Here is a 24,461-nt window from a genome sequence, read left to right on the forward strand (position 1 = left end):
TTGGCCTACATTTTTGATGTGGATTGGCATCATAAGTGCCCCTGATCTGGGCCATCTGTCCCATTATCTAAAGCCATTCACTTGTATGTCACTAGGTTGCTGCTCATGTCTACACTTTGCCATTTGAACACTATTCCTCCTTGCAATCTCCTCCTCAACTGAGCACTGCAATGTACATCTCATCAAGAAGTTTGGAAGACCACATGAGATCACGAATGTCAAGCATGGCTCCTAGCATTTACTTTTATCATATTAGTAGCAATGTTTTGTATTAAAGTTGGCAAGAGTCTCTTCCTTCTTAGTTAGTCCGAAGGGCTCAGTTTTGGTTCTGTAGCCAAGCCCCAAGGAAGACATTAGAGTAGAAATCTCTGTATTCAGAGAATGTTAAAAGTCCACTCCCCACAGATATTGATCGAGGTAAAAATTTTATCGAGAGGTTCATACTTCTTATCTGATCCATTAGTGGCCTAAAGGGGACTCTCTGGGCAGGTCTGAGCATATATAACTAGGAGCTCTTGGACACCATGGCATGCTTTGAACTCACTCTGTTTTGAGTACTTGGTCCCAGATTAGAAGCATGAAGTGGCTTGGGATTCTTGGGCTGGTGGCCCTCTCAGAGTGCCTAGTCATGTAAGTATGGGGACTGTAAGTGGCATCATCTCTGTTTCTGGGGTTTTTCCTGTCATCTTCTTTTTCCACCCATCAGCGTTAGAAGGAAATATAATCATTCCCTAAAAGGCTGAAAACTCAGCTTACACTTATTGATGAGTACCTTTCCATGGAAACAAGATGCTTGGGTTCAGCCTCCAGGGTTATACAACTCTGGGTGTGCCAGTCACATCATGACTTATGTGAAAATACACTCCTTGGAATGGTTCAGTGCACAACCTCTGCAACTGTAAGTTAGGTCCTGTGGAATTGCATTTCTCTTGTATTTGTTTTTGCATCTCCTCTCTGCTGTCTCTCCATGCCAGTGTAAATGTGTCTATCTCTTCATCTCTTTCTCTCTCTCTTTTATGTCTTTCATCATATTGGATGTTTCTGTGCATGCAGAGCTCTCTGAGTTTTGGATTCTCTATTTGTTTGTTTTCTATTTTGACTCTTCCTTGCTTCTCTAGCCTTTTAATTCTTCTAATTCATCCCCCATCTCCTGGCTTCCTCTCTTTCCACTCTCTTTAGCTTGAGCCCTGGAGAAACATCAGGAAGGCTGCTTCTAGGCTGTTTTACCTCTAACAAGTAGTGTGACCACAAACTACTACTAAGTCACAAACTTCCTGCATTTCAAATTCCTCCCAGTAAAAAGATGATAATGATCCCCCTTCTGCCTCCTTCCCAGAGCTTTTTTGAAAAAGATACAGTGGGGTGGCCATAGCAATCGTAATGGCTGTCTTTGTTGAAACCTCCTTCATATCACGTACATTATATCCATCATCCCACTTAATACCCACCACATTCTACATGGGGGATGGTGGTTATTATATTCCACCTTCTTACCAATGAGGATATTGAGACTCCAAAGAGTCATATGATTCACCCAAGATTACACAACAGAACCAGTATTCAAACCAAGGTCTTTGCCCAGGTCTTTGCATGGTATTCTGATAATAGCATCAAACTCATAGAAATGCTGGGAAGATGCACAGTGTCATGACAACGCAAGGTTTCTCAGTCATACAATAACATGGCCAGCTGATTGCTACCCCTGGTTTGTTTCCTTTTCCCAATGTTCGGTGAAAGAATCCCTCTAATGAAGATCACGAACAGGCAAGAAACCCTCAGGGAAGAAAACCTGCTGACAAATTTCCTGGAGGAGAACACTGTCAACAGGTCACAAAGTGCCACTGATGACCCGGATATTTCTCTTCAACCCCTGAGGAACTACCAGGATGTGAGTGTGTTGGGAGGATGGAGGTCCACTGCACCCCCTGATGCTCTAGCCTAGCACTTTGGTTGACCTGGATGGGCCAGGCTGGATGTTGGGGCTGGGACTCCTGCAGGAAGCAGAAACACTGGGGAACAGGGACCCCATTCCCAGAGGAGAAGGCATTCTCATCCTCAGGTCTTGGTCTGTAGTGACTGGGCCCAGCAATGACCAGAAGCAGGTAAACATCCATCCAATGCTAAAGGTATGTCATTAGTGTGAGGGAGATTGTTCTTTCTGAACTAAATGAGCCACAAAGTTACAGATCAAAGGTGAGGCTTGCCTGATCAAAAGGTAAAGGCAACTGCACATCAAATTTGAAACTGCAGGCAGAGGAAGGTCAGTCTCCACAGGCCCAAGGCCACCAGAAAAATGGTACTAAACCCTATGTCCTGTGACACCATAAAAATCTAACTCTCTGGTTATTTTTATGGATTTTAAAAAAGGTCTCATCTCTCTTTCAAAAGTGCATAGGCCAGCCTGAGTAATAGGCAAAGAGTAATTACATGTCCAATAAAAGGACCAAGTGCGTGGTGTTGATAGGACATGGTCTGAGTTTAAAGGACGAGGCCTGTGGTGACCTAGGAGAACAACATAGAGAAGGAAACACTCAAGCTGGACCTTGAAGGGGAGACTGGAGATCTTCTCAGATGAAGGCATTGGGACTTCCATGTATGTCCTGTGGTTAAGACTCATCTCTAATATTGCTCTGAGATGGGTTCAATTTCTGGTCGATTAACCAAGATTGCAAATAGACAAAAAAAAAAAAAAGAATAAAGAATAAAGAAAGAAAAGAAAAGAAAGAAATTAAATGAAGGCACCACTTTCAGCAGAGGCTGTGAGGTGTGGCGGTTTGCAAGTGATTTCAGATGACATGGGAAAACTCAAGGAAGGCAGCACTCCGGGAATCAATGGTGGCTAGGGCAGCCAGGCCTGCCCTAATCATTCATCTCTGCCCCCATAGATGTGCTATATTGGCAACATCACCATTGGAACACCCCCTCAGGAGTTCAAGGTCATTTTTGACACCATCTCATCTTGCACGTGGGTGCCCTCCATCTCCTGTTCCAGTCCCTCCTGCCGTGAGTACCTGCCTCACCCCCAAGCACTCAGCCATCTTATTCTCCCCTCCCACACCTTACTACTTCCTTGGCAACTGAGAAATATTCATCTTTTGTGTCTGCAGGTACACACAATCTCTTCAACCCTCAGTTGTCCACCACTTTCCGCCTCACAGGCCATTCCATCAGCATCAAATATGGCACTGGGATGATTGTTGGAGTTCTTGCCTATGACACTCTTCGGGTAACCAGGCCTGACGCAGCTTCTGGAAGTTAGAAGCTGCGTCAGGCCTGCCCTTGGAGCAACCACTGCTTACCAAACAGATGCAGGGCCAACTGGGAGGAACTTTCTTTCTCAAAGTCCCCTAGTGGTATGCTGAGCTCCCCACAGTGCATGTCTCTGAGGATACAGTGCCAAGCTGACACATAGACTCCCAAATGCCTAACCCAGAGAATGGCTTGGGGTGTGGATTTGCAGCTCATTTGACCATGAAGAGCTCAAGGTTAATTTTGGTGGGAGCACGAAAAGAGGGGAAAAAAACACCCAATTTTCTATTTTCAGACAGTGCTGGGCACTTTCATGTTAATAACATGTTTAATCCTGCAACAACCCCACACAGCAAGTAGTATGATTAGCTCCATTATACAAAGGAGGAAACAGAGGTGCAGAGAGCCAGGGCCTTGGAAGTATCAGACATTTAATAAGTGGTGGAGCTGAGCTGGCCCATGAGGGTTCATGAATGTGTGAGGTATTGGGGGAAATGATAAATCTGATGTTGGGCCCCTGGGGTTAGCCGAAGGCTTCAGACATGTGGTCAGGGAAAGCAGGGGCCACAGATGTGGGAAGGGTCTTATAAATGATTTTTCACTCTAGGAGGTCTTTGAGAGTCCAATAAAATCTATGGCCTACATCCCATAAGGGCCTGGGTACTCTCACTCTCTCTCTTTAACACACACACACCCAAAAGCATTTTCCCAGGCAGAATTTTCACAAGAAGCCTGGCACTATCTCTTTATAAAGGGCTTTAGTCTTCTTGGGCAGATGCAGTATCCACTATACATTGCAATGAATTCAGTCCTTTTCTGTCATCTGATCATAGTGATGCCAAAGAGAAGACTACCCTGCTCTCTACTGATTTTATCCTCAAGTGGGAACCATTTGGTCTTGCCTTGAGTCTGTGTTTCCCCACCTGTATGGAAGACCTGAGGCCATTTTACCCCCCTCAGATGGTTTGTGCGGGAGGAGCAGGCGTTGGTTAAAATCCATAGCCCTGCACAAATGGAACTTATGTTCCAGTCCCAGCTTTGTCTAACCATCTGAGTGCACCCAAGGCACAGCTAAGCCTCATGTTTTCTCTGAGGTGCTAATGGCATCTGTAACCCAGCCTAGTCCCAACCCCACTTCTGCAACCTTTATGTGGGATCACTCTCCCCCCACTGCAGATCATGAACCTTGTTGACCTGGGCCAGGCATTCATCCTGAGTGAGACACAGAGTGGGTTGGATCATGCAGTCTTTGACGGCGTCCTGGGATTGGGCTATCCCAGCCTTGGTCTCAAAAGGATAGCCCCTGTTTTCGACAACCTGATGAAACGAAGCCTCATTTCTCAGCCTGTCTTTGCCTTTTACTTGAGCATGTAAGTCTGATCTGGACAAGCCCTCCCTCTAAATCAGCTGGAAGATGATTTCAGATACATGATAATTTACAGATCTCCTGAGCCAGAATTGTCCTGAGAGACTGTTTGGGCCAGCATAAATAATGGCCCATGGCCACCTCTGGCCCTGCCACTGGTTTCTCTAACTTAAGTTTTATTGGGAGTCTACCACGCCCATGATCTCCAGGACAGCTGCTTTGTCCAGGGAAGTTGAGGGAAGAGTGAGAGAAATGGAAGGTGTCAGGCTAGAGGCTGGAGAGAAAGGCTTCAGGATTTGATGATGGATTTGGCCTTGAAGGAGGGAGAGGGATGGTGGGAATATTTTCCTCCTTGTTAACATTTTATCAGGAGCCCAGCACCAGGTGCACAATTGGCAGGGGCCAGTGTAAAATGAAAATCTGGGACCTTCTGTTGCAAAAGTATTAGTAATTTCAAGACAGGGATAGCAGAGGGGTGGGGCCCTGCTGAGTTTGGGGCCCCATGGATGGCACTGGTTACAGGCTCATGAAGCCAACACTGGGTGTGCCTTAACCCATGGCCTTAGTGTCCTACAGCCTTGGCTTTTCTGAAAAATTACTGGCTACGCAAGGGGGAAGCCATATCCTGGCAGCACGGTGTCCTCTGAGAGTATCTCTGAGCACTCTGGTTGCTGGAGGGGACCAGGCCCTCTTCAGAAGGGTGGGTAGTCAGAGCCCAGCCAGGCTGCCCAGCTTCCCACCTCTTCTGTGCCACTCATCAGTTGGTGACAGACCTTGGTCAGATAATGAATCCCTCTTGCCTCAGTTTCCACTTTTGTAAAATGGGGACCATAGTAGTGCCTCTGATGAGCGGGTAACCACAACCCTCAGACAGTGAGTGATGTTATTCTCCAAGAAGGATCCCTCCCTCATCCTTCTCTCCTCAGCAGGAAGGAGAATGGCAGCGTGGTGATGTTTGGAGGGGTGGACCACAGCTACCACAAAGGAGAGCTCAAGTGGATACCACTGTCCCGAACCCACATCTGGCAGATCAACATGAACCGGTAAACCTTTCCCTCTGAGGGCCACCCCTAGTGATGCTACTACAGGTACACACAGACACATGCAGACACACACAAATGCACAATCAGACACACAGTCACACACAGACACACTCACAGACACATACAGACACACATCCAAACAAACACATAAACATACACATAGACACACCATCTATGGGCTCAGAATCACCCCAGGTCCTGACCAGGGACCTGAGGAGGGTCCTGAACAGGGTCCTGAGAGGTGTGTGCAGCCCAGGGAGGGCTGTACCTGCTGGGCTGTGAGGCAGATGACAGGATTTGGTGACCCTAAGTACAGTGAAGAATGGATCAGGGAGAATTTCGCCAGTCTGAACAGGGTTGAGATAAGATGACCAACTCTCCAGGGCTACCCAGGACCAAGGGAGTTCTTAGTACACAAAATTGCTAGTTTAAAAACAGAGGAAATCCTAGACAAGCTGTGAAAAATAGTCTCCATAGGGAGAAGCTTACCAGCAGTAGAGAGGGGTTGGCTGCTTTCTTGATAACTGAAAGAAACTCATACAAAGAACCACTCCCCCTACCAATTGCAATTCACCTTCACAACCCAGGAACACAGTGGGGCAGAGGCTGTGACAGAATCAGGAAGCTGGGATCCAGGAGTGGCCTGACAATGAGGGGCAATAACTGATGGGATTCTGTGTGACACCCTCAGACAGAAGCTTACAGGTCCTTTGGAGGCCCCTGGGCTAACTCGAGCATCACCTGGCCAGGGGCTTTGGTCTCTAAGCCGGGTAGGGTGCCATGCAGGGAAACAATTTCTCACAAGGTAGCCTGTGTCTCCCTCCCCAGCACTCTGAGCATCTGCTGACCCAAAGAAACTCATCTTCACTGTGTGGGTTGACCCATTACTGGTCAGACACCAGACACAGGTCTCTGGTTATTCCTCATGCATTTTTTGACTCACTCACTTATACATTCATGCATTCATTCATTCATTTATTCACTCAGCAAGGATACGTTGTGCATCCACTGTGTGCAGCCCAGTTGAAGGAGGCACTGAATATACAACTTGCCTTTACATCTAGCCAAGCAGACACACATGAAATGAGTCACACACATAATAAATTACCACTTTGGTACATGCTACAAATGAGGATGTATCCTCAGAGAGAGTGACCAAGACAGAAGCATGATCTAGTCTGGGGGGGGAGAATGTCCCTGATAAAGGGATATTTAAGCTAGAACCTAGTAGATGAAGAGAAATTAGCTAGACAAAGGGGATGGGGGTCTTCTAGGAAGGGCAACCAACACATGCCAATGCCCTGAGGCACAAAAGAGCCTGGTGCAGTCAAGAACTCAATGGAAGTGAAAGCAGTTTATGTGACCAGAGAAAAGGGAAACAGAGTCAGGGCATGAGGTGGAGGGCTGTTCTAGAGACAGTCAGGGAGGAGGGCAGTCATGGGGGGAGACTTCAGTGTTATCGTGGTGCCCATTTTGCCTCACTGTCTCTCAGCATCACCATGAATGGAGTGGTTGTTGGTTGTAACCGTGGATGCCAGGGGATTCTGAATACAGGGACTACTCTGCTGGCTGGCCCAACTAGCCTGGTCACCATCATCTGGAAGCTCATCAATGCCATGCCTTATGGTGAAGAGGTGAAGGGACATGCCACAGGGTCACCCTGGGGATCTCCACACTCCATGGTTCATCTGGGCAAAAGTCTCTCCTCTTTCTCTAACAGTATCAGGTTCCATGTAGTAACATCAGCAGTCTGCCTACTATCATCTTCACCATCAATGGCAATGACTACCCAGTGCCCCCTGAAGCCTACATCTGGAAGGTGAGAGGGCAACCTTGGGGGCTTTTTTTCAAATCTGTCCCTTGCAGGAACCCTGGGCTTCAGCTGGGAGGAGGGGGCCCTCTGTAGGCCAACCCACACCACTGTATAGGCAGCTGAGCCCAAGTGACTGTGCAGAGCCTCCCACAAAACCAACCACTTGAGAGTAGAGGACAGTCTAGGACATCCATCATCCTGGAATAAATGGAGACACCACCTCGTGTAGGCATGGTGCGAGACACAAGGAGAGGGGAACACTAAGCACCTCTGCCCTCAAAGAGCTTCATTTCCGCCAGATCTCTCAGATGGATGAATACAGAAAGTGAGCTTTAGCAATCCCTGAAATAGGCCAAGTGACCAATGGAGTTGTCTGGGGAGAGTCTCAGTATATTTTTGCACTATCATCATTAATGTTCTCCCTTCCATCTGGAAAGCATCCTGGTTGGATGATCAATTACCTGATTGTCCTAATACTCAGGTATAATTTCCACTTGCTAAGCCTCAGTTCCCCCTCATTGAGCAGGGCTACCAGACCTCTCTATGGGGACTTTGGATGCTATGTGAGTAAAGGTTGCACAGTGGCTGCACAGCCCAGGAGAAAGATGGAGGCTTAATGTCAGCTCCCTATGGCAATTTAGAGGAAGTTGATGGGCTCAAAGAAGGCTTTGAGGAAGACAGGGAATTTCAGTAATATGAAACCCCCAGCCTCATGGAGGCATGAGGAGACCTGCTTAGGTTGAGGCAAAGCTACACTGGAGTCCATGCAAATAGCACCTCCAGAAGCTCTGCCAAGTGGTATCAGGTCCAGAATGGGGGTGATGAGGGCTATACACAAGGTGATCACGAGGGTAAGTCAAACAACCCAACCTGGAGTGGCCAGGGAGGCTGTGTGTGGTTCATGGAAGTCCTCCTAGATGGGCTTATCATAGCCTGGAGAACTCCTTGTTGGGGGGAAAGAGAGAAGAAAAAGCATTCTCCATAGAGGAAACAGCAAGCATAGGTTAGAAGGAAATAACACGGGAATTATGAGCCATTCTGTTTTTTTTTTTTTGATTGTATTGAAATATCCTTGATTTACAATGTTGTTTTAATATCTGCTGTACAGAAAAGTGACTCAGTTGTGTATATATGTGTGTGTGTTGTATATATATATATATATATATATATATATATATACACTTTATTCTATTTTTTCCATTAAAGTTTGTCATAGGATTTTGAATACTATGCTATACAGTAGGAACTTATTGTTTATCCAATCTCTATATAGTAGTATGCATCTGCTATTCCAAGACTCCAAACATTCGTTCTCCCACCCCCCTACCTCAGGGCAGCCACATGTCCTGGCTGTTCCTGTTTTTGAAAGGGGACTACACTTCCACAGCTGCTGAGACACTAATTTGTTACTTACTGAAGGAGGGAAATAAAAGTGAGAAACTGCCAGCTATGGTTGCTGTGGGGTTGGTAGGTAAGGGGTGAGTCTGACTGTCATATATTTCTATCTCTTCCAGGGTCCTTATAACATCTGTGTCATCCGGATTCGAGGGGGAACAGAGACCTGGAAACGGTCGGAGGCCTGGGTCCTGGGTGATGCCTTCTTGAGGATGTATTTCTCAGTTTATGATTGGCAAAACAGGAGAGTTGGCCTGGCTCCCGCAGCGTAAATCCTGGGGCTGCTTCAGGAATCAACCAGGCCCACTCCAGGTACACATTCACTCACACATAAGGCACTCCCACCCACGTATTGTGGTGGACTGTGTTTGGTGCTCTGTAAAGCCCTATTCTCAACAAAGAATAAAGGATTCTATTCCCAATGATCCTAATATGAATGAGTGACTGTCTTTGTGTTGGGGAGGTGTTTCATAATCCGGTAGGATCTAGAAACACGTCTGAACAAGGGAGAGGAGCCTAACTCCAACTGGCTTCAAGGAAAGAGGAGACTTACTGGAAGGATAGAGGGTTTACAGGACACAGGAACCAGAGCAGTTCCACTATCTCAGTGACTGGACCCCAGAAATCAGAAGCCTTCAGCTCACTCTTTCTCTCCCTAACTTTCCCTTCTCTCATTGTTGATTTTCTTAGCCTTACAGCTTTCTTCTCTCAGGCTTCTACATTTACATCCTCAAGGCATCCAACTCATAAGGAAGAAGCTCAAAATACATCAGGGTACCAGGGAGGGTTCTGATTGGTCCACCTTAGATCATGTGTCCAGCCCTCGACCATACATTCTGGCAGGCACATAGGGTACTATGATTGGCATTACTTGACCACATTGCCTTGCCCTACATGATTTACAGTTCTATCAACAACACCTGATTGGAGCAGGGGAAAGGCAGCCCCAAAGGAAGTGGCAGGAGGGGTGTTCTAGACCATGGAAGAGTTGGCAACAATGCCATAATCTGTGCCACCTCCTCATTCAGAGGGATAGGAAGGGGTAATAAAATTAGATTCTATTCTTTCCATCTCAGAGGAAGTCTGGCAGTGGTCTTCTGCTTCAGAGTGGTTCTGGGTGAGGGCCTTCAAGCTGAGATGGTTCCCCTTCATCCCCTCATTCCAGTCATCAGCTTTCTGCCACCCATACAGTGGGTGTCCTTTCTATCCCCATTTGCCAAGTGACAGCCTGTGTGGATCCCTAGCCTGCCCCACCCCTCCAGGGCCCAGCATGTTTCTTCCCTTGGCCTCCACGGTTGTTAAGGAAGATGCCACTCATGTAAAAGAGTCCCAGGGTGCACAAAGCCTCAGCCTTTCTGAGCCTCCTCCAGGGCAGATCAACAAAGCATTTGGTTCAAGTCGGTATGGTTTGACACACTTAGAGTGGAAGCATCACTTCTTCCCAACTGGAGGTCCTTGGCAGAGGCCCAGCCTCGGGACAGCAAGGCTCAGAGGTGGAGGGAGAAAGAAAGAAGAAAAGGAGCAGGAAAAAGGAAATACTGTGGAAAACACACCCCAACACTTTGCATAGTGTTGCCCTTTACTCAGGCAAGACAAACATGAGTGAAAGTGATGTCTGCCTTTCTTCCTTATCTTTTCATTCAGGACAAATTGACTGAGCACCTACAGTGTGTCAGGTGCTGTGGTGGATCCCTGGGATAGTGGGCTGGGTTAGGAACCCACCCCCAATTCATGGAAATAGACAAAGAGACAATCCCAAATGGGGGTGTGAGAAGGAAGATACAAGAGAGGTGTAGATTGGAGATCAGACGAGTGATGGTCTTTGTTCTCAGGGAGGCAGGGAATGGCTGGTGTAGGGCTAGAACTGGGTCATTGGCTTCACACATGCCTCCTCCCTTTGAAGTACACTCCTAAGCCCTGCAGTTCCCCAATGTGTGCGGATCTGCTCTATGTCCAGGATGCCATGTGCCTGGCCCTTTTGGGATAGCACTGGATAATGATCGGCTTCATGGGAGTGAAAGAGGACCAGTTGCAGAACTGAAAAATGGGAAAAGGTGAGAGCAGAAAGGGTATTTTTTTCTTTTTAATAGCAAATATCATCGTCTGGTTTTAATGGAGATTTAGTGGAACAGGGTTTCAAACTCATTTTCTAAGTTTTCTTCATGGAACCATAAGCAATGTCTTCCTGTTTTGAGAAATTACCAATAATAATAATAATAGATCAGGTTAATTGCATATGCCATTCACTGTGTATCCATGAGACCCTGCAGTTTTTGACCCCCATTGTATAGATGAAGGGAGTCTCCTTAAACTTCTGGCCCCACTACTGGTGATAGGCACATAGTGGGCCAACAATAAATACATGTTGATTAAAGGAATGGATGAATGGTTAGATGCTTCCACTAGAACACAGTGCTGTATCCATGTTGGGGGATTTTTGGTATCAGCAGGGCTTACTGCCATGATATCAACCAGAAAAAGTCAGGCTTTGTTTCTCTACCTGAGCCTAAGGCCAGGGTTAGAGCTGTGTCTGTTAATGAGCCCATTGTTATTCGGGCTCTATATTTGTTATCAGTGATACCAATGTTAGGATAAAACCTGATCTTCATAACTTTTTTTTTTGGCTGCACAGCACATCATGTGGAATCTTAGTTACCTGATAGGCATTGAATCCAAGTTCCCAGACTTAAAGCACAGAATCTTAAACACAGGACCACCAGTGAAGTCCCAATCTCTGATCTTGAAAGCAACAATCTTACCCCACCTTCCACTTTTGTTCTTTATGCACTGCAGACCACAGTGATTTATAGCCATTGGTGGGAAGAAAGGTAGAAAAGAACAGGAAAAAAATAGATCTTAAACACTTCTAGAAGGTGTATAAATTGGTACAATCTATTTGGAGTTGACTTAAAGTATATATGGTCTTGTCCCAGCAATTTTTCATCTAAGGTGTATGCTAATGTGATGATCAGAAGCACCCCGAACCTTCCATAAGCAAGGACATAGTCCTCAGAATCTCTTGCACAAGAGAAAATCTGGGACATCCCAAGACCCATTAAACTTAAATTGACCACAGTACAGATAGGCCATGATTCAATCAACCATCATGAAATTGTGTTTTAAGATAATATTTAGTGTTATAAGAAAATGTTTCAATAAGACATAAAGAGAAAAGAATGGAATACTTTCGTATTGCAGGTATCAAATAATCCCAGATTTGCTAAGCACATGGAAGACAGTGCAACATACTCATCCTGGAGCTTTTCTGACCGAGTTCACATACGACCACTGAAGCCTACCAGTCATATGACCTTCATAAGTTCATTGCTTCACATTGGTTACTAATTCTGTAAATTTGGGAGGATAGTTCCTCCCTCACTGATCATCCAGAAAATGCAAATCAAATGACAATAAGATACCACCTCACATCCGTTAGCATGGTCATTATCACAAAACAAAGTATAAGTGTTGATGAGGATGTGCATTCCAACATAGTGTTGGTGGGGAAGTAAACTGGTGCAGCCGCTGGAGAACATAATGGCTATTCCTCAAAAAACTAAAAAGAGAATTCACTTTGATCCAGCAATCCCACTTCTGGGTATTTATTCTAAAAAAAATTAAAATCATGATGTCAAAGTAACATTTGTCCTCTCATGTACATTGCAGCATAATTTACAATAGCCAAGATGTAGAAACAACTTAAATCCATCAATAGTTGAATGGATAAGGAAAATGTGGTAGAGACATACAACAGGATACCATTAGGCCTGTTTTTTTGTTTGTTTGTTTGTTTTAATTTACTCATTTGTTTGGCTGTGACATCACAGAGTTGCAGCACACATGATCTTTTTTTGAGGCATGCGGGATCTTTAAGTGAAGCATGTGAACTATTAGTTGTGGTAGGTGGGATCTAGTTCCCTGACCAGGCATCTAACTGAGGACCGTGCATTGGGAGAACAGAGTCTTCTCCACTGTGCCACCAGGGGAGTCCCAGCCATGGCTGTTTTTATAATTTACTTCAGTTGATTTGATGTGATGCTAAAACTGAAAACTTACACCCCAGATTGGAATTTGAACCATGGTGGCTGGGACTGAAACCCTGCCAAAACCCTGATTGACATATGAACTCACGTGGCTTGGACTCAAACCCAGCCAAAAGTCAGACTGGGACTCAAAATCAGGCAGCTCGATCTCGAATCCAGCAAAATCCTGATAGGGACTTGAAACCACAGTGCCAAGACTGAAATCCAGCCAAAACCCAAAATCTTCCAACTGAGATCACACACTTTATTTCAGGACCTAAGGAAGCTCAGGTTCTTGCTATCTCATTGCAGACAGAATTCAGTGAGAAACACACTAATAGGTAAGAAGTTAATTTATTTAGAGAGAAACACACTTCACAGACAGACGTTGGGCCATCTCAGAAGGTGAGAAATGTTCCAGTGTATCTGGTTGTCAGTTTTCATAGGTGTGAGTTTTTTCATAGGCTAATACTTGGAAAGAGTATTCCAGCTATTTCAGGAAGGGGAAGAGATTTCCTGAAATTGGGACACTGCCTACTTTTTCATTCTTATAGCTCTATTATGATGTCCAAGGTCTAGTGGAAGTGGTGTTGTCCACCATCTTGGACCCTTTTGATTCTACTCAGTTTATGTCATGTCCTTGGGCTATGCCACTCTTTCAAATCTTGTGCCCTCTCCTCTTCCCTCCTGCTTCATTCCCCTGTAAGAGAATTTACTCACATATACATATGGGAAGCAGAAGGGCAATGATCCACCTTCTGGAATGGCTTAAAGTCTAATTAGGAAGGCCACCCTGTCTGTCAGGGAAAAAAATCACTGGATGCCTTATCTAGCAGGCCCTGGGGCAGGAAACTTCCTTGCATTAAGTCAATATAGGCTGGAATTCTCACATAACCATCCTCTTCATGTGGAAGTGTTGTAATTGCTTCCATAGTTATTCTGTGAAATTCCTTGATGAAGAAGCACTTTTTGTAACAACTTCAGAGTACAAAAAAATCTATAAAACTAGAAGACTTAAAAGGTGTGGTTAAACATCTCATTACAGCATAATCAATAAACTTGTTTCCAATAATCAAAATTATGAATGATTGCTTAATATATCACTTAATATATCAAGCAGTCAATTAAATATTTCTCTTTAAGATACCTCACAGGCCTCATTTCTGGTTCAAGATGGTGGTGCAGAAGGACATGCACTCATTCCCTCTTGCGAGAGCACTGGAATCAGAAGTAACTGCTGAACAATTAAAGACAGGAAGATACTGGAACTTACCATGAAATACACCCCACATCCAGGGACAAAATTGAAGCCACAGTCTGACAGTGGGAGGGACATTATTGTGATAAAATCAAGTCCCACAAACACTGGTTTGTTGACACATAAACTTGCAAGCAGTGATAATACAGAGGTCTACTCACTGAAGTGAGGGTTCTTAGCTTGCCATCAGCCTTCCAAGGCTGGGGACTTGGCAAAAAGAGAAGGCATCCCCAGAGAATCAGGCTTTGAAGGTCAGCAGAATTTGCTTGCAAGACATCCACATAACTGTGGTAAATAGAAACTCCACTCTTGGAGGTAAAACAAACAAAAGTGTGCACACCAGGATGCAGCGGGTGGAGCAGTGACTCTATAGGAAACTGAACCATACATACCTGCTTGTGTTGGAAGGTTGCCTGCAGAGGTGTGGCAGTTGTAGCTCTCCGCAGGGCTTAGGATGCTGGCGGTGGGGATTCTGGGAAGGGTTCATTGGCATGAACACTCCTGGAGCCTACAATTAGCCCCACCAAAGAGCCTGTAATTCTCTGTGCTGGGCTACCTTATGCCAAACAACCAACAGGGTGGGAAATCAGCCCCATCCATTGGCAGACAAGTGGGTTAAAGTTTTACTGTGCTCTACCCACCAAAGCTATATTCAGCCCTAACCATCACCAGTTTCTCCCATCAGGAATTGTGCAGAAGCCTGTTAGACAGCATCATCTGTCAGAGAGCAGATAGCAGTATCAAGAAGACCTATAATCCTGCAGCCTGAAGAATGAAAACCACAGCCACAGAAAGCAGAGAAAATGAAAAGGCAGAGGATTTTGTACCACAAGAAAGGAAAAGATTAACCCACAGGAAAGCAAACAAATGAAGTGGAGATAGGCAAACTTCCAGATAAAGAATTCAGAATAATGATAGTGAAGATGATCCCAGACTTAAGAAAAAGACTGGATGCAAAGATCATAAAGATGCAAGAAAAGTTTAACAAAGAGTTAGAAAAATTAAAGAACAAACAAACAAAGATAAACAATACAAAGACTGAAATGAAAAATACACTACAAGGAAGGAATAGCAGAATAACTGAGGCAGAATTAAGGATCAGTGACCTGGAAGACAGAATGGTGGAAGTCACTCATGCAGACAAGAATAAAGAGAAAGAATGAAAAGAAATTAAAACAGCCTAAGAGACCTCTGGGACAGCATTAAACAAAGCAACATTTACATTTTGGGGGTCAGAGGAGAAAAGAGAGAGAAAAAGGACCCAAGAAGATATTTGAAGAGACTATATTTGAAAATTTCCCTAACATGGGAAAGGAAATAGGCCTCCAAGTCCAGGAAGTACAAAGAATTCCAGGTAGGAGAATGCCAAGGAGAAGCACACAAAGACACAGCAGTCAAGTAAACAAAAATTAAAGACAAAGGAAAATTATTAAAAGCAACATGGGAAAAGTGATGAATAACATAGCAGGGATCTCCCATAAAGTTAAGGTTATCAGCTGATTTCTCAACAGAAACTCTGCAAGCCAGAAGGGAGTGGCACAATATATTTAAATTGATGCAAGGGAAATAACTACAACCAAGAACACTACACAGCAAGGATCTCATTCAGACTTGATGGAAACATCAAAAGCTTTACTGAGAAGCAACAGTTATGAGAATTCAGCACCACCAAGCCAGCACTACACAAAATGCTAATGGGATTTTTCTACATGGGAAATAGTAGAAAACAAAATGAGCTACAAAAACAAACCCAAAACAATTAAGCAAATGGCAATAGGAATATACATGTTGATAGTTACCTTGAATGCAAATGTACTAAATGCAGCAACCAAAAGACCCACACTGGCTGAATGGATACAAAAACAAAATCTATGTATATGCTATCCAAAAAAGAACAATTTCCGACCTTGGGACACATACAGACTGAAAATTAGGAGATGGAAAATGATATTCCATACAAACAGAAATCAAAAGAAAGCTGGAGTGGCATTACTCATATTAGATAAAATAGACTTTCAAATAAAGAATGTTGCAAGAAACAGGAAAGGACAGTACATAATGATGATGGGATCAAACCAAGAAGTGGGTAGAACAATTATAAATAAATATGCACCCAATAGAGGACACCTCAATTCTCAAGGCAAAGGCTAACAACTATAAAAGAGGAAATCAACAGTAACACAAAAATATTGGGGGACTTTAACACCCCAGTTTTACCAATGGACACATCACCCAGCCAGATGATTAATAAGGAAATGCAATCTTTAAATGAAACAATAGACCACAGATATAATGGATATTTATATGACATTCCATCTGAAAACAACATATTACACTTCTCAAGTGCACATGGAATATTCTCCAGGGTAGAGCACATTTTGGTCATAAATCAAGCCTTGATAAGCTTAAGAAAATTGAAATTGTATCAAGTGTCTTTTCTGAACACAAGGCTATGTGATTAGAAATCAATTAAAGGAAAAGAAAAAAACCACAAAAAACACAAAAAATGAAGGCCAAACAATACGCTACTAAATACTCAAGAAATCACTGAAGACATTGAAGAGCAAATCAGAAAATACCTAGAGACAAATGACAATTAAAACACAACATTAAAAATCCCATGGGATGCAGCAAAAGAAGTTCCAAAAATGAAGTTTATAGCAATAAATTCCTACCTCAAAACAACAACAAAAAAATCCCAAATAAGCAATATAACTTTACACCCAAAACTGGAGAAAAAAAAAAAAAAGAAACAAAACCCAAAATTAGTAGAAGGAATGAAATAATAAAGATGAGAGCAGAAAAAAGTGAAATAGAAAGAAAACAATAGCACAGTTCAATAAAACTAAAAGCTGGTTCTTTGAGAACATAAACAAATTGATAAACATTTAGTGAGATTCAACAAGGAAAAGAGGAAGAGGACTCAATTCAATAAAATCAGAAATGAAACAGGAGAAGTTACAAAGGACACCACAGAAATAAAAAAAAAAAAAGAATCATAAGAGACTTCTACAAACAACGATATGACAATAAAATGGACAACCTGGAAGACATGGACAAATTCCTAGAAAGGTATAACCTTCCAAGACTAAATCAGGAAGAAATAGAAAATATGAGCAGACCAACCACAAGTAATGAAATTGAAACTGTGATTAAAAATCTTCCAACACTCAAAAGTCCAAGACCAGTTGGCTTCACAGGTGAATTCTATCAAACATTTAGAGAAGAGCTAACACCCATCCTTCTCAAACACTTCCAAAAAGTTTCAGAGGAAGGAACACTCCCAAACTTGTTCTAGGAGGCCAGCATCATCCTAATATGAAAAGCAGACAAAGATACTACAGAAAAAGAAAATTAAATATCAATATCACTTATGAATTTAGATGCAAAAATCCTCAACAAAATACTAGCAAATGGAATCCAGCAACACATTAAAGAGATTATACAGCATGATCAAGTGGGATGTATCCCAGGGATGCAAGGATACTTCAACATACACAAATTAATCAATGTGATACAGCATATGAACAAATTGAAGAATAAAAAACATGTGATCATCTCAATAGATGCAGAAAAAGCTTTTGACAAAATTCAACACCAATTTATGTTAAAAAAAAAAAAAAAAACTTCACAGAAAGTGGGCATAGAGGGAACCTATTTCAACATAATAAAGGCCATATACAACAAACCTACAAAAAACATCATTCTCAAAAGTGAAAAACTGAAAGCATTCCCTCTAAGATCAGGAACAAGACAAGGATGTCCTCTCTCGTCACTAATATTCAACACAGTTGAGGAAGTCCTTGTCACAGCAAACAGAGAAATAAAAATAAAATGAAAGGAGTCCAAATTGGAAAAGAAGTAAAACTTACTGATTGCAGATGACGTGAAAATAGACATATAAAATCCTAAACATGCCACCAGAAAACTATTTGAGCTTATCAATAAATTTGGTAGAATCATGAGATACAAAATTAACAGACAGATCACTTGCATTGTTATACACTAACAACTAAAGATGAGGAAGAGAAATTAAGGAAACAATCCCATGCACCATTGCAACAAAAAGAATAAAATACCTAGGAATAAACCTAACTATGGAGGCAAGGGACCTGTAGTCAGAAAAGTATACAACAGGAGAAAGGGATCAATGTTTACACAAACAGATGAAGGGATATATTATGTCATTGGATTGGAAGAATCAACATTGTGAAAATGACTATAGTGCCCAAAGCAATCTACACATTCAACACAATTCCTGTCAAATTACCAAAGGCATTTTTCACAGAACTAGAACAAAAAAATCCAAAAGTTTGTATGGAGACACAAAAGACCCTGGATAGTCACAGCAATCCTGAGGAAAAACCCTATTCTGGAGCAATCAGACTCCCTGATTTCAGAGTGTACTACAAAGCTACACTAATCAAGACAATATGGTATTGGCATGAAAATAGAAATATAGATCAATGGAACAGGAGATAAACTATGTTTAGAAAGCCCAGAGATAAAGTAGGTTCAACTAATCTATGAAAAAGGAGGAAAGAATACACAATGAAGAAAAGCCTGCCTCTTTAATAAGTGGTTCTGGGAAAACTGGACAGCTACATTAAAAAAAAAAATGAAATTAGAACACTCCCTAACACCATACAGAAACTAAAGTCAAAATGGATTTAAGGACCTAAATGAAAGTTCAGAAACTTTAAAACTCCTAGAGGAAAACTTAGGAAGGACACTCTTTGACATTAATCACAGCAAGATATTTTTGACCCACCTCCTAGAGTAATGGAAATAAAATCAAAAATAAATACACGGGACATAACGAAAGTTAAAAGTTTTTGAACAGCAAAGGAAAATATAAAAAAGACAAATAGACAACTCTCAGAATGGGAAGAAATATTTGCAAATGAATCAGACAAAGGATTAATCTACAAAATATATAAACAATCAATGCAGCTCAATATCAAAAAAAATTAATAAATAAGCAATTCAATCAAAAAACGGCAGAATACTTAAATAGGCATTTTTCCAAAAGAAGATATACAGATGAACAAGAGGCATATGAAAAGCTGTACAACATTACTAATTATTAGAGAATTGCAAACCAAAACTACAAGTAAATATCACCTCACACCGGTTAGAATGGGCATCATCAGAAAATCTCCAAACAATAAATGCTGAAGAGGGTGTGGAGAAAAGGGAACTCTCTGGCACTGTTGGTGGGAATGTAAATTGATACAGCAACTATGGAAAAGAATATAATGGTTCCTTAAAATATTAAAAATAGAATTACCATATGACCCAGCAATCCCACTACTGGGCATATACACAGAGAAAACCATAATTCAGCAGACCCATGCATTCCAATGTTCTTCGCAGGAGTACTTAGAAAACTCAGGTCATGGAAGAAATCTAAATGTCCATCGATAGAAGCATGGCTAAGGAAGATGTGGTACATATATTCATTTTAATATTAGTCAACCATAGAAAGGAATGAAATTGCAACATTTGTAAAGACAAGAATGGATCTAAAGCCTGTCCTGAGAAGTGAAGTAAGTCAGAAAGAGAAAAACAAATATCCTATATTAATGCATATATTCACAATCCCAAAATATGGTACAGATCAACTGGTTTACAAGGCAGAAATAGAGACACAGATGTATAGAGGAAATGTATTGTCACCAAGGGGGTAAAACGAGATGGGGTTTGAGGTTGGATTAATTGGGAGAATTGGATTGCCATATATATGTTACTAATAAGAAAAAAATATATAGAAATGTACACTTTAAATATATGCAGTTTATTATATGTCAATTATTTCTAAATAAAAGTTCTTTAAAAATAAATATACCTCAGGGGCTCTCTAAAGTACTCCACAGTTAGCTGGAAATCAAAAGAAACTCAATTAAAATTTTGTATTTGGGAAAATTGTCAAAAAGTTTGAAAACAATTGGTCAGATAAGATGATAGTTCACCTTGAGACAATACTTATTCCTTACCCAAAGTTACAAAAGGTCTCAAAAGCAAATACAGATCACTTAAAGGCAAAGAAATTTAAACTATCTGTTATGAAAAGAAGCATTTCAAGAAAACATTGGAGGGTAAAGCCAAATTCACACTTCACCCACCTCACTCCCAACAAAATCCATGTACCCAAATAAACTTTACCCAATTAAAAAAAAATCCTAATCATGTACAGTTCTTTTTAAGTTTTTTTGCTCATTCCTCCAACCTTCTTTTACTGAAAATGTACAGCTTACTTTCCTTACAAGTTTTTTTTTCCACATTGAGTTATTTTTCTCATTAACAAATTTATAACAAAATAAATTTTTGTTTGACCTCTACTAAACCTATGCACAACAGAAGGATTATACTCAACATGGATGACTGTAAAGACATTATATATATCAAATCATCAAATTCATGCCACCTTCAACACAAAATATCAGTTTAATACTGTATATTTTTCAAAGGACATGAACCTGAAATTCATTCTGTCCAGATAATTTACCATTTCTGAGTATTTATATAAGCCGTTGATTTCCTTTAGGTCAATTCAAATTATTTTACTGATTAACTTTGGCCATACCATACATCTAACATATACACATAGGTACATTTGAACACACAAACACAAACAAACACTGAGGCCTTAGATTTCTCATTCCAAAATTTCAGTCCTGAGTCAGGTATGTCAACTACAACTGGCGCACACCATTGGAACTTGACATCAACCTGTATAAGGATTAAAGCATATGCTGCTGAACCTGCTTGTTTTCAAAATCACCCTGAAAGAGTTCAGTTTGGAGAGCTGAAATGAGGTACTGTGTGCTTTGTAAAAAAAACTGGCAGAGCAGGTCTTCAGATAGTCAGATATTTACAGGGGCTGGTTTTATGAGCCCAATTATTTTATCTCCTCATATCTAGAAAAACACTAAAATCCCTCATGGGTACAAGTTCTCCTCATGACTAACAGAGACCTTCTGCTAAAAAAATATATGCTCAATGGCATGTACTCCCCCTTCACCAAAATCACATATACACTGTCCTTCAAATTGTCTCTTTGGAATAGTTTCTTAGAACTACCTGAGATGTTGCTGTCCATGGCTGCAGTCCTTGCTATGACCCAAATAAAACTTAAATTACCAGTCTCATGTAGTGCATTTTTTCAAGTCAACAGGTACAACAGAAAATTTAACAGTTACAAGAGATTGGATACAAAATGGACTTCTGGCACATGGAACAAATCAAGGTCACTATCTAGATGGCTACACCATTTTTCCTAGTGTTTATAGAAAAGAAAGTTAGGATTTCTCTTTATCCCTGACAAGTCAAGTTCTATATTACCTTCCCCACTTTTTTTAAATTTACATCTTACAAGATGGTAGACACAGGTCTTCTTGAGAAGACCAAGTAGGACATTTGCATCTCAAAGGTACAGGCAAGTTCTTCTCAGTTTGATTTTGTTTCTCCTTGCTTAATACCTACAAGCCTCTTAAGATAAATAGGGAAGATTTGGGGAGTGGTCAAAGGATTGGTGGGCTTTGGATTACTTTTGCAGGCATCCTTCTGATCCCGAAAAGTGTACATTTGGAAAACAAGGACTGTTCTGTTATTTTTTCAAAGAATTGGGTGGTTACCTCAATGAAAGTGAAAGCCAGGCATCCCCTTCACCTATGTTGGAAAGTTTTAGTTTTCCTCATTTAGCTTAGGGATGAAGCCTGCCATTGGAATTTCCTCTCAGGTCCTACATAAAAGCTATGGTAGCTTTAGTCAGACCAGTGGCCTCCTATTTTGGTAATCCATTTATAAACATTTCTGAGGATCTTCCTTCAGTTTTAGAAATCAGTACCTCATATTTAGACACTATATAACCCTTGATACTTCATAATCACTGGCTGGATATCTTTGACCAAGCCCGGAACTTTGAAATTCCACATTCCAGTCTTTACTAAGGCTTCTAATTTAGGTTCAGATTTGATCTGTTCCTTTCTGTTTCTGTTAGAACCATTTGGTGATGAGGGTGTTTCCATTGTCCCTCAAAAAACAGAGTGGCCCCTAACTTAGCTAATAAATCTCTTCCCAATAAAGGGGTGTGACAGTCAGGCACAAACAGAAAGGAATGTAAAAACAGCAGCCCATTGATCTTGCACACAAGAGTTTCCAGGAAACTGTGCCCCTGTCTTCCCTGACAACCCCATTACATTTTCCTTAAGACTGCTAAGGGTTCCAATCCTTTGGGTTAAGACCGAGAAGTTTGCACCAGCATCTGTGAGAAATTGCATCAAGTGGACCATGACATCAATGACCACCTGAGGCTTTATATTACTTATACAGATGGTATCTCTTTGCAGAGCCCCTTATGGCCTGTCATCCCTACAGTCTTATGATTGCAAAATCAACAATGATTGAGGGTCCCCAATCACTCTCTGTTATCTGGGGTATTCCATCTTCCAATGCCCTTGCTGTTTGCAAGTGGCACAGCAATCACCTGAATTCCAGTCCCATCTTGGTCTAACCATCTGAGGTCACTCCAGGGCACAGCCAGGCTTCAGGTCATCTCTGAGGTGCTAATGGCCTCTCTACCCAATTCCAGTCTCAGCCCCACTTTGTCCACCTTAATGTGAGAAACTTCTCCTCTCCAACAAATCAGGAACCTTGTCAACCTGGGCCAGGTGTTTATCCTGAGTGAGAAACAGATTGTGTTGGGTGAAACCAAATTTGATGCCTTCCTGGGCCTGGGATACACCAGCCTTGTCCTCAAAGAGACCATCCCTGTCTTCGACAACCTGAGGACACGAGACATCATTTCTCAGCCTATCTTTGCCTTCTACTTGAGTACTTAAGTCTCAAGTGGACAGGGCCTCTCTCTAAATGACCTATAAGTTGCTTTTATTTGCATAAAAATTAGAGATCAGCTGATCCACAAGTTGCCTGAGAGACTGTTTAGCTCAGCATAACTGTGGCCCCCCACTGGTCACTCTAAATAAAGTTTAATTGGAACACAACAGTGTTCCTGAGCTCAAGGGCAGTTACTTGGTCCAGGGAAGTGGAGGAAAGAGGGATAATATGGAAGATGTCAGGATACAGGTTTGAGGAAAAGGCTACAGGATTTGCTATTAGATTTGATATGAAATGAAGGAGAGAGAGAGTAGGAATGTTTTCTTCCTCACTACCGTTTTACTGGAAACCCAGGACCAGCTATAAAATAGGGGGGCTCCAGTGCAATGTGGGACCTCCTGTTCAAAAAATATTAGGAATTTCAGCACAGGGATAGTAGAGGCATGAGATCCTGCTGATTGTGGGACTCATGGATGGCGCAGGTCACAGACTTGTGATACAAAATTTGATTGAGCCTAAACCAACAACCTTACTGCCTTCAGACCTAGACATTTCTGAGAAATGACAGATTACAAAAGGTGGAGGGCAGACCCCTCCAGCATGATGTCCTCTGTGGGAATCTCAGAACACTCTGGTTGCTGGAGGGGACCAGGCCCTCTTCAGAAGGGTGGCAGTTGGGTGCCCAACCAGGTTTCCCAGCTTTGAACCTCTTCTCTGCCATTCATTATTCGGTGACCGACCTTGTTAAGTAATGAAACCATCCATGCCTCAATTTCCACATGTGTAAAATGTAGACCACAGTTGTTCCTCCGATGGGTAAATAAGCACACCCCTCAGACACTGAGTGGCTTTATTCTCTGACAAGGAGCAGTCCGTCTTCTTACTCACCTCAGAGGGAAGGAGAATGGCAACTTGTTGATGTTTGGTGGGGTGGACAACAGCTGCCACAAAGGACATATTAATTGCATACAAATGTCCAGATCAGACTACTGACAGTTGAACATGAATGTGTAAGCCTCTCCCTTTGAGGACCACCCCAAGTGATGCTCCCACAGATGCACATGGATGCATGGAGAAACATAAAATTATAAGATCAGACACACAGCCACACACAGACGCACAGCCTCCAACCACAAAGACACACATATACACACACAGAAAGATGCATATAAACACACATTGGCACATATATAAACTTGCACAGGAACAGAGATACACAGTAAAACACACAAAGATACATTCAGAGACACACTGGGAAACACACACATACAGATACACATACAGACACACGCACAAAGAGACACACAAACACACAGATACACACATAAACCATAGGCTCATAATCACCCGAGGCCTCCTGCCCAGGGCCCTGACCAGGGTTCTGAACAGTGTCCTGAGACCTGTGTGCAGTCCACAGAGGGCTGTACCCACAATGCTGTGATGAAGATGGCATGGTTTGAGGACACTATTATGCAGT

The 24,461-nt window shown here is 42.2% G+C and overlaps 1 protein-coding gene across 1 annotated transcript; it reads left to right on the top strand.

Moving 5' to 3' along the window:
• Nucleotides 1-577: 577 nt before the first annotated feature.
• Nucleotides 578-22,989, top strand: LOC130848740 (pregnancy-associated glycoprotein 2-like). The gene is made up of 11 exons (XM_057727146.1): nt 578-630; nt 1,738-1,888; nt 2,886-3,003; nt 3,108-3,226; nt 4,426-4,619; nt 5,542-5,658; nt 7,151-7,292; nt 7,379-7,485; nt 8,986-9,041; nt 10,824-10,920; nt 22,797-22,989. Exons 1-11 carry the CDS (start codon nt 578-580, stop codon nt 22,987-22,989), a joined length of 1,347 nt encoding a protein of 448 aa, XP_057583129.1.
• Nucleotides 22,990-24,461: the final 1,472 nt, after the last annotated feature.

This window comes from Hippopotamus amphibius, chromosome 3, assembly GCF_030028045.1.
Source record: "Hippopotamus amphibius kiboko isolate mHipAmp2 chromosome 3, mHipAmp2.hap2, whole genome shotgun sequence".
Classification (NCBI taxonomy): domain Eukaryota; kingdom Metazoa; phylum Chordata; class Mammalia; order Artiodactyla; family Hippopotamidae; genus Hippopotamus; species Hippopotamus amphibius.

Excerpts from the sequence above, each read along its gene's own strand:
- LOC130848740 (XM_057727146.1), top strand. The coding sequence starts at position 578 with ATGAAGTGGCTTGGGATTCTTGGGCTGGTGGCCCTCTCAGAGTGCCTA. Across the intron at positions 3,227-4,425 it reads TTGCCTATGACACTCTTCGG|ATCATGAACCTTGTTGACCT; the intron begins GTAACCAGGCCT and ends CCCCCACTGCAG. Across the intron at positions 9,042-10,823 it reads GGAACAGAGACCTGGAAACG|GATGCCATGTGCCTGGCCCT; the intron begins GTCGGAGGCCTG and ends CTCTATGTCCAG.